An 11,447-nucleotide genomic window follows, 5' to 3' on the forward strand; every position below is an offset into this window, starting at 1 on the left:
TTTCTGGGGAAGCTGTTCATACTCAACAGAACAAACACATACAAACACCATGAATTACAAAAGTGAGACAAAACAAACTGACCCAGACGGAGAGCGACCGATCTTTGCTGCCGACAGCGCAGCAGCAGTACGGACAGCCTGGTTTCGGGGCGCTGCCATTCTTCTGCTTCTTCTTAAAGATCTTTGGGTTGAATTTCTACAGAGGAAGAAAACAGATCCATCAGTGCTCAGGTTGACTTAAACGTGGCAAACATTTAAAGACAGAGCATGTGGCTAAAACGTCCTTACCACCACAGTGACAGCTTTACGGTGGCCCACAAAGTCCATGTTCGTCTTCCAGCCGTCTCTCTCCACGATCTGAGCGGTGGGACCGGAGTTGTTCATGGCATGAGCCGACACCAGATACTGACCGTCTGGAGACCAGGACAGACGCAGGACGTGGGTCGTCCCGCCGCACTGAGACACAGAGAGAGACGAGAGAAAATTATTCATCCATTCACTGGTGAACTGTGCTTGTGTTAGGACTGGCAGGAGAATATCCAGATGGGACGAATCACAAGAAAAATCTAAATAAAAGAGCAAAGACATGTGTTTCCATGCAATAATGCCATAACAGTGTCGACCACCTGCTCCCACAGCATCATCAAACACAGCTGACTGTTTTTGTACCTCACTGAAGGGTTTGGTGATGTTGGCCTCCATCTGCCAGTCCACCGTCCTCCACACTCTGAGGCTGTGGTCATCCGCCTGCGAGGCAATGTATTTCCCCACCGGATCCCACGTCAGACCTTTAACCAACCCAGTGTGTCCTCGCAGACAGGTCACCATCTCTGGAGAGACACAAAGAAGACAGAGACGTAGATGAGAGAAATATCTTCCTGCTCTATCAACACATTATACAGGCAGGATTTCAAACATTCATTTATTTGTGGCGGCCCACCATGATTAAAACACCTGCCGCCACATTTTGATTTTCTATTTTTGGAGCTGGACCGTTCATTAGGAGCACTGTTGGAATATATACTGCTCAGTTATTCACTACATCCACACTCTCACTGTACGTTCACACCAAAAGCTGCCAGAGCTGCAAAGGCGACAGGTCTAATTCATTTTCAATGGACATGTGGTGACGAGAGGCGTTTTGAGCTGCAAAAGCGACGAGCGGCGGCGGTTTGGCGAATTGAACTGCAAATGAAAGTTGAAGACTGGTTAACTTTATGCAAATTAGCTATGACGCGTTTGAGCTGCAAATGACCAGCAACCAATCGGAATGTAGATGTCCATCACTTGTGTGGAACCCAGAGAACATCCTCGGAAACTTTTAGTTCCTACCACACCTTAGTTCCTACTTCAAAACAAGCAGCAAGCTGTCAAACTGATCTATGTTCAGCCTGAAGTAGCGCTGGAACCTCTCCCCATCCAGCCGCAGCTCCCGCACCAGCCGAAGATATTCCCTGTGCTGATCACAGCCCCGAAGGATATCGTGAACCCAGAGGTGACGGCGGCTACATCCACGCAGGTACCACATGGCAGCACAAATTACAATTTCTTCCATGTTGAATCGATACACAAGTGTGGACAAGCGCATGTACCTATACAATTTCATTGTGTTCAGGAACGCTTGTTATTAGCGGGAATGCAATTCATTTGCTCTCCTTACGACCAGTTTAACTAATCACACTGTAGGCACTCGAACCCAAATCACTGACAGTGTTTCCCCTTGGTTTACAGCTTTGGGGGGGAATAACAAATCAAAAAATGTTGCTCATATTCAGTTTGGGGTCGTCCCACTTGACATGCTGCTGTGTTGTGCTACGGCCTATTCAAGTGCTGGAATTTGTTATTTATGTGACAACACCTGAACACAACACAGGCTGTGTGTGTTTAATGTTTAATGTCAGAACTATTTAGACTTTTTATCCTGTTTTCATTGTCCAAACGTGAAAGTTTCTGTTCTCAGACAAATGCAGGAAGTCACATTTCTGTGCTCCAGCCAGTAACCTGCTTTGCGGCTCCTTTAAATTGAGAAGCATAATCGAACATTCAGAATTTGACATCATGGGGCGTCGGTGGCTTAGTGGTAGAGCAGTTGCCCCATGTACAAAGCTGTTGCTGCAGCGGCCCGGGTTCGACTCCAGCCTGTGGCCCTTTGCTGCATGTCTCTCCCTCTCTCTCCCCCCCTTTCACACTTCACTATCCTATCAATTAAAGGCAAAAAATGCCCATAAAAATATCTTTTAAAAAAAGAAGAAAAAAAAGAAAAAAGAATTTGACATCATGAGCAACTTGAGCTGCTTTTGCTGCCACAAATATTTTACTAACGGTGCTGCTAGAGCAAACTCAGCTATTTTGCAGCTCTGGTAGCTTTTGGTGTGAACGCACAGTCACAGCGTAGAGTGTACTCTGGGCACAGAGAGACTACAGCCAACTACTGCCACACATAGATTCTAATTCTGTGGAAAACAGTGGCTGATTTGTGTTTAATAAGAAAACAGGACAGTGTAATGTGCTCACTTTTGAGAAATAACACCTTAATCTGCAACTATTTTAACATTTCATCTCATTTTTATTTCAGAGACTTCAGATGCTATTTTTCAAATCTGTTTTTATTTACAAAATACCTTTCAGTGAAGGAAATATTCCCGAGCAGTTTGCGACTTATTTTACAGCTAATTCACAGTTACATTCAGACTTAACTCATAAATCATCAGATCTTCATCTTCCTAATTTTCTGACTTGTAGAGGTCAATTTTTAATAATTTAGAGGAACAAAACTGTGGAATGACTTTTTTTTCAACCTGGTAAAAACCTCTATCTCTATGAAGTGTTATAAAAAATGCCTGAAAAAACATTAAACTGCTGTTTTGTGATGGGTTTCCCTCTTCTTGTATTATTGTCCATGTTTTATTTGTTTTACTCATGTGATGTATTTTTACTATTGATCAAGGGTCAACACAATATAAACTATTATCCCCCTCATGCACACACACGCACGCACAAGCCTAATCACACTAACATCGATTTATATATCACATACTCACATTTTCCGCTCTTACATGGATATTATTATTGCTGTTTGTTTTTTTTTGTAATCAAACATAATTTGCTGTTCGAGGTTTATTGTAACTTGTGTTATTTTCTGTGTTGTTCTTTATCTTTCTGTACTTTTGAGTTCTTAACTTTGCACCTGCACTGTATTTCACTATTCATTTTTCTTGCCTTTTTTATGTTTTGATTTTGATAGCTGGTCATTTTTAAAGCAAAATGACCAAATATTTTCAAGTTCTAGCTTCTTAAATACGAAGATTTGCTGCTTTTCTTTGTCTCATGTTATAGTAGACTGAATATTGATATTTTAGTTTTAAGTTAATATTTAGATTTGAAAGTATTTGTCAGGCAAAATGAGGGACTTGATAATGTCACCTTAGCTTTTAGGATTTTAAAAAAAAAAAATTCATACAATTTTTTGTCATTTTAGACAAAGATTGCGATGCAGTGTGCAGAGAGGGTTGTCATGTCATTATGTGTAAGATTTGAAAACCTATTATTAGACAGGGTGAGCTCTGGTGTCTGCCGTCTCCTACCTGGAAATTTGCGAGCATTCCAGATAACGATGGTGTTGTCCACGCTGCAGGATGCCAGCCACACGTCGTGAGGGGACCACGCTACGTCCATCACATCTACAAACAAAACACACACTGAAATCACTGCCTGAGTCCAGAGACATGTTCCTATCAGTTCCTATCAGTGATCTTCATTTTGTTTAACTTTTGCGCTCGTATGAGGATGCATATGCACACAGTTAATGCTGGACACACTCCTGCTAATGGTTTCACATTATTCCACTGATCATCAGGTGGCCGTAACATGTCAGGAGATGCTGCAATATGCAAACAAAGGCAAGGAAGAAGATGACTGCAAGCTGTAAACATCAAAGTAAACAATGCTGATTAACAGGAGGGAAATGACACACACATGTTCTGGGGAGTAACACTGAATGTAAACATTACTTAAAAATACACTCATTAATTTATTGGTATATATGCAGAAGCTTCTACAGTATGTTTGTATGTTTGAGCATGTTGTGGATATGCTTTGTGTTTTGTGTGTGTGTTTTGTGTGTGTGTGTGTCTAACCTCCAGTGTGGTTCCTCAGGATGGTGACACACCTCCACTGCTCCACGTTGGCCAGCTTACTGCTCGACCCGAACACTGTGCTCGGGCCGATGAATCTACCGAGAAAATGCACACACGCAGTTAAAATCAAACCTTAAACATTTCATTTCTCCTGCGAAGACTTTCTGGGTTTACAGCAGTCAAAAATAATCATCTAAAAATGCAATATTCAGGCTTCCCAAACATTATACCAATGGATTTTTTTTTATGAACCTTTCCATAATATTTTACCCAGTTTCCATGACTTTACGTAAGAAGTAAAAGTTGGTGAGCCTACAACTTTACATCTCTGCACACTTCATATGTGCTGTTTGTACAAATGAAATCCATTTCCAGGTCTGGAAAACAATTCTCTTATTTAAACTTTTTCAGGAATTTCATGAGCGTAGGAACCCTGAATGTTACTTTACACATATCTATACATAGCAGACACATCGTCTGTATTTGCACATGCTGTGTTTGTTCGTGAGTGTGTTTACATACGCGGCTCTCTTCCACACCATGACCAGCTTGTCGTCTCCTCCTGATGCCAGGTACAGCCCGTTGTTGGACCAGCGCACACAGTTCACACATGCTGCAGAGACAAATATACGCTGGGGTTATAAATATAACTTGTATGGATTTGTGCTGACACAGCAGTGTGTTATGGTGGGCATTAATAGCGCCTGCAATGTAGTAGTGTAAGATGTTGCTCCTATTATTAAATCTGACTGCTGGCACATTTATTTGGAACACAATCACACTCTTCTGCTGCCGGGCACTGAGCAGCAGGAGTCGTCTGTGGAGAATAAAATGTGGGAAAAGATTCAAAGCAGCGACCCCGTCTGAGAAGAGGGAGTCGCTGCTTTGAATCCTTTGAAAAGTCAAAGGTACAGAAGGGGAAATACTCAATCATCAGAGTAATGTAATATATGTCATTTGGACTGGACCAAGTAGGAATTTAGTTTGAAAGAACAGACACAGGAAGTGGCAACGCTCAGCAGTCAGACAGGAGTCAGGTTACAAACCAATCACAGCCGACAGATATCTTTCCCTCTTCTGTAAATATTCTGTGTGATAAACTTTACAGCTTTACATCTGTCCCACGGACGATCAGCCTACACACTTATAAACAGCTCCTGGAAGAAGATCAGCTCTGCTCTCAGGATTTCAGGTTAATAGGCTATATGGTGCTTGTTAAGATTGCTTCGCGACCTCAGACGCAACCTGCCGGAGTTCTCTTGAAAGCTGGCACAAAAAGGTACAAGAGTAGCTCCCAGTTCCCCCTTTAGCATTTTTCAGGAGGTTATAGATGCAGCATGTGTGAGACCCCTAATTTCCAGGGCTGGTACCTGCAGTTATTCCACAGGCTAGTTAATAACATGTCGGGCAGGAAATCCAAAGTGTGGGATCATTTTGAGAAGGTGAAGGACGAACCCAAGGTGATATGTAAACTCATCTTCATTGGTCGACTACAAACATGACGTATCATCTGAAACATGGAAGTAGCTACATGCCCATTAGCCCACAGCGTCATTAACAGGCGGCTCGCTCAGTGTGTGACGTGCACTTGGAGATAAAATATAGGCCTATATTAATGAAGGTTCATTAGTACGGTTTTGTATTTCTCTGTAATGTAGCACAGTGTTAACAATGTTACTGATACTATTCTTTCTCACACCTTCAACTCAAACCACCAAAATATATCATTTAATCATTACATTCATATCAGAAACATGCAGGAGACTAGTCCACTGATGGACCCTGGTGACGACTGATGGTCGACTAGGAACATTCTTAGGCAGGGGCAGCCCTACCAGATATCATCTAGACCTGGATATTGTAAGTGTTTTCTTTTCCTGGTTTTAAAGACTGCATTACAGTGAAGTGATGTAAATTCCTGAATTCGCCAGACTGTTCTGGCTGATCTGTTATTTGCCTTTACCTACTTAGTCTTTATATAAGCTTCTGGGTGGGTGACACATAATACATCATAATACATCCTTCTTGGCTGTTTTTGTTTTTTCCTCTATAGAAGTGGTTGCATTATTTGCCACTCCGCGAGTACTGTTCATAGTTCAAGTTTCTGCAGAACTACTTCCCTAAAAGCAGGAGGAGCTGGAGAAGCGTTCACAGGGGGAATAAATCAATAAATAAATCAATTAACCAAACATTTCTACATTCAACACTCTCTGCTATGTGAATCAACGTGAAAAGTAATACAGAGAAGGCTGGTTACCTAGGTGATTGTCCATCTGGCAAAGCATTTTGGGAATATTCTCGTTCTTCTCGTCCTCCTCTCTGAGGACTGGCGCCATGTTCCAGATCATCACCTTGCCAGAATCCTCTCCTAAAAACAAATCCAATATTATAACCCAAACGCTCCTGACTTTTTGTTTAACGACAGACTAATAAAGACATCTTGCTGTTTTAATTTGGAAATCCCTCATGATCTGTCGTCTGAGGCTGCAGGGGAACACATTCAAAACTGTTTTAACTATAAAAAAAAAACACAGTCATTACCCAGAGTACAACATCAAGCACTGGTTGGGTGGTGCTGCTGATCTTACCTTGCCCACCAGTTGCAAATTTTGTCCCATCAGGGTGGATGTCAACTGAAAATATGGGTTTGCCTGTGAGACAAAACACATGCAACAACATTTAAAGATATCTGTCAAATCACAGTTTTGATAGATTTATAGTCAGACTAACTGATACTGCAGGCTGGTAACCCATAATAATTGAGAACACAATATTTCGACACAACAGGAACATAACAATGACCTCAGTGTTTAGGTATTTATTTTTGTATTTTAAACCATGCGTTATTCTATGGTTGCAATAGTTTGAGATTTTCACAGTACGATGACCATCCCAGAAAATATCACGGTTCCATGGTATGACAAAATGTATAATTATTACCAGTGACAATGACCCTTAAAGAAATGAAAACAGAAGAGCATTTGGTTGAACACATGCTCTATCATAACTGAAACCATTTCTTTTAATAGAAGAATGTGTAACCGTTTAGAGGAAAGGAGATGCACGTGTGCAGGTGAGGTTCTCCGTCCGGTTGCAATAAGGTTCAATACTGTAAAAACAATGTACACAGTAGGGTACATTGTTTTTACAGTATAAAAACAATGTACACAGTAGGGTAACCATCAATTTTCATACCTTAAAACCAGTATACTGCAGCAACCCCCAATTCGCACTGTTAGCCTGATGGAAAATTCTTCAACTTTACAGTAATTTTCCACAGCTAAGTCAGGGTGTGTCCATGATCTGAGACTGCTGCTCAGAAATTACTCTGATAATGTATTTAATCTCCAAACTCTCTTCTTATAAAGTACAGCTAAATTTAACATTACAAAAAAAAAAAAAAAAAAAAAAAAAAATCTAACCAGCTGTTACACCTACCTACTGTATATTTATCTAATGTATTGCCATTTAATTGACTAAATGATCGATTCGTTATTTGTCATTTTTTAGATTATATATTTGGCCTTTTGACTCTATTTGATGGGACAGCTTCAGCGTAAAAGGCGAAGATAACATGCAGCAAAGGGTCACGGGTTGGAATCGTAAACGCGGCCAATGTGGCATGGACACAGCCTTTAGCGCATGGGGTACCCGCATAACCAGGCGAGCTACCGGGTGCCCCCGTTATTTGTAATTTGGTTATTATTATAAAAGCTATTTGCAGATTAACTCACAATTCTTGAAAGAAATACACAGTTGCAGCCCTGACACATTGTTTTACTTCATTAATGGTTATATATTCACATTCATCATATCATGTCTGCGTTTATATATCTAAGGATCCCCTCATAAAACAAATATTTCACCACAGGGGGTTCATCCCTACAAGTTGAAATTAACAGACTTTTATTAAGCTACATAAAGGAGTAGGAAGACGCAAACTTCTTGTCTAGTTCTAACACTGTTTCTCTTCTTACCCATAAATACACAATCTATCTCAGTGACCAACTCTCCACCCCAGCGTCCATGCTCTCAGTTAAACCACTCTGCTTGTGCTCTTCACACAACAATATCGCCATTAGTGTGCTTTACATTCCCCCTACTCATTTCTGTGCCTTGCAAAAGCTATTTATTGTACATCTTTTTAAACTGTCTTTTAAATTTCTCCCTCTCGTCCATTTCACAAACGCACACCAAAACTAGATAAACATGTAGATTAAAGGTTGCTGTGAGCACAGCACAGCACAGCACAGCACAGCACTGTTGCAGATAAGATTTTCCTCTCAAGTTATAACAAGGGGTGGGGGGAAAAAGTGATTGCGATATTTTTGTGTGGCAATATTGTATCGTCACACAGTGCTAAGTATAGATTTTTTAACTCTAATATTACAAATACAAATTAAACTTTAGGCAGCCTACTAGAATAATATAATCAATTTCTTTTTCAGTCCACTACAAACATTTTGCTGCAAAAAAAATCGTTGAGGTGATATGAACAGACTGAAACTTTACCTTATTAGATAAACAGATATTGACAAATTTACAGCTGAAAAAAGGTCATAATTGGCAATACATTTGGTCGCAATACTCAGCATATTGCAACATATTTAAAATCGCAATAATATTGTATTGTGACTCTCTCTCCAGGGACTTCTTGTATAAAGCCTGGAAGTTGATTGTTTCTTGCTTTTAACATTATTTGTGCTGTCTTAAATGTCAATGCATGTGACTCTAAAAATAAAGTGTTGTTCTTAAAAAATGTGTAGTATCCTTCTGGCTCCTTTATGTAGTATGTAGGAGATGCACCTTTCGTCTCTACTGTAATGTTAACTCATGTCAGCTAGTGACCGTTTGATGAAATAAACAGGTATCTGGACATGTCACTTGTCCATTAGGTTTTCTGTTTTGATGTGATAGACATGTACACATGTTTAAGATGCTTCACAGACTACATTAATTGTGTTAAAGACACATCACTTGTCTCTAACGACAGTAATTGTTCGCTGCACCCTAAATTCAGGCCACGGTTAACTTTCCCAAACTGACAGCTTGGAGAGACACTTTTTTAGCTCCATGTCGAGCTTGTTTACTGTCACTAAAATGAGGTGTGTTTACTAAAATATCGTCAGAAACAAATAAGAAGTCACTTTAGGACAACAACTTCGACATGGGTCATTTGGCAGGTAACTTAAATTAGCTAGCGTGAGGGTATCAGGGCTAGCCGGGGGGGGCTAACTAGCTAGCTAGCTAAGGTTAGCAAACATGAGCAGTTGATAGATTTGGAGCAGCGAGGAATGGTCCCGATAGTGACAAAGACACCAGATGTGTGTGTTCAAGTGTTGAATTAAGTCTGGTATGTGAGTAACAGTGGAGTGACGGACAAGTCAAACAAGTGTCGACCACCACCATCATGCCTCTTTATCAATTCAGCCCCCTGCCGACAACAAAAGCCCAACTTGGTCCAACAGATTCCTGCACAAGCTTACCGTTGTGGCTCACCCAGCTCGGCTTCAGCAGCTTCATTTTTTTTAAATTTCCTCCTGTCTTATTTTCACCAAAAATCCATCCAGCGCTCAGTTCAGTCGGAGAACTAACGCTAACCCTCCGCCTTTTGTCTCAAACTCTGTCCGACACTTTGTTGTTTTTGTGATTCAACTCCATCTTTGCGACAGCATCCCCCCCGAGTCTCTCCAACTCAGACAGGCTGCTGCCCCGGACGACAGGCGAGGTGACACCAGGCAGCTCAGGAAGTGTTTCAGTTATTTTTGACCGCGGACCGGAAAGAGCATGCAGGGCTGCTGTCAAAATAGTTCCGTGGGAGAGAAACTTGGTGGACTTTTTAAAGATATGTAAAAAGAAAACGGTCGGAATCAGATTTACGTCATTTTTATGCTCTTATTTTTTTGTTTGGCGTAATTAATCAAACTTGAGAGACAAAAAAAATCATCAAGTTTGTCACGTCAGTGTAAAATTTATTTGATACGGCTCTTATTTTGAAAAGTCACATACGTTGAAATGCGCAAGCTCAGAATTTGAACTGTCAAGAAGAGCATGATGAGGGAGTCGGGTAGTAAAAAATAAATAATTATTGTAATTGTTATAATTATAACTTATAATTATTATTATTATTATCATTATTATTAGTATAATTACTATTATTATTATTATTGTTATAATTATAACTTATAATTATTATTAGTATTATTATTATTAGTATTATTATTATTATTATTATTATCATTATTATCATTATTATTATTATCATCATGATCATTATTATTATTATTAGTATTAGTATTATTAGTATTATTATTATTATTACATAGTACCGTAAAACTTCAATTAGTAGCCCGGGCTGTTAGTTGCTTAAACCACTGACATCAACAGGCCTATATTTGGGACAGGCCTGTAATTCCTTTCACACATAACTGTTGCGCAGCAAAGATGGGAAACGCTATCAAATTGTTTATTTAAACCAGCATTAATATTACTTGTTGAAAAATTAGGCTTCAAATAACATCAGTTATGAATCATTCATTTGATGTAGCTCTGACAGAGCACATAGAGAGATAGAGAGTTTTACAGCACCTGAGGATAACTGCACCTGGCGTACTGACACACCACTTTATCCTGTTCAGACAATATTCATAACTTGGATTAATTCTTATAAGAAACTCTTTTGATTCTTTCATGTTAGGAACCTTATGGATCAAAGGAATATGAATATCTGACAGGGTAATCGAGGGATGGACACATAATTTGAGGAAGCCAACAACCCAGTTTTATAAATCCAAAAAAAATCTATAAAAAAATGAACTGCTTGGCAACCAGACCAGGCGTCTAATGGAGACAGGTGCTATTTGTCAGAATGTGTAGCCACAGCGGGCTAGTTAAAGGGACTGGGCGTTTAATCTAGACCAGGCCTTTATTTGAAGTTTTATGGTATCTTCCATATGGGAGGTTCAGCTCTGATTGTTAAAACAGCGCACAGAAAAACCAAGATGATTTCTGTGAGTTTTATTTTGTTTCCATTGATTAAACAAAAAGGATCTTACTCTTGACGAAAAACGTACATCTCTGTAGGGATACAGCGGGATTAAAATCTTTTTCTAAGGCCAGCTGCATTAGACCTTGTCTCACACTCTGTTATGTGTACTCTGTTTTTATTGCTTTTATCTTGTTTTATTTGTCTTTTTTTCGGTAACTGTTTTGAAATGTCCTACACAATTAAAGTTTATTATTATATTAATATCTACGGCTTTAAGAATAAATATTATGAACTATGACTGTCTGTTTATTAATTCTGATAAT

General features: G+C 39.6%; 1 protein-coding gene across 2 annotated transcripts in view; it reads right to left on the bottom strand.

Annotated features, from left to right (window-relative positions):
- Positions 1-9,859, bottom strand: part of hira (histone cell cycle regulator a) — a 29,171-nt gene extending 19,312 nt beyond the window's left edge. For both annotated transcript variants that reach the window (XM_078171172.1, XM_078171171.1), the window contains exons 1-9: positions 9,623-9,859; positions 6,725-6,787; positions 6,394-6,504; positions 4,659-4,749; positions 4,137-4,231; positions 3,585-3,680; positions 670-830; positions 289-456; positions 83-196 (exon numbers count right to left, since the gene is read on the bottom strand). In XM_078171172.1, the coding sequence (XP_078027298.1) occupies positions 83-196; positions 289-456; positions 670-830; positions 3,585-3,680; positions 4,137-4,231; positions 4,659-4,749; positions 6,394-6,504; positions 6,725-6,787; positions 9,623-9,659 (936 nt within the window). In that variant the 5' untranslated portion in view covers positions 9,660-9,859. The remainder of the gene's footprint in view (positions 1-82; positions 197-288; positions 457-669; positions 831-3,584; positions 3,681-4,136; positions 4,232-4,658; positions 4,750-6,393; positions 6,505-6,724; positions 6,788-9,622) is intronic.
- Positions 9,860-11,447: the final 1,588 nt, after the last annotated feature.

This window comes from Epinephelus lanceolatus, chromosome 9 (assembly GCF_041903045.1).
Source record: "Epinephelus lanceolatus isolate andai-2023 chromosome 9, ASM4190304v1, whole genome shotgun sequence".
Taxonomy (NCBI): domain Eukaryota; kingdom Metazoa; phylum Chordata; class Actinopteri; order Perciformes; family Serranidae; genus Epinephelus; species Epinephelus lanceolatus.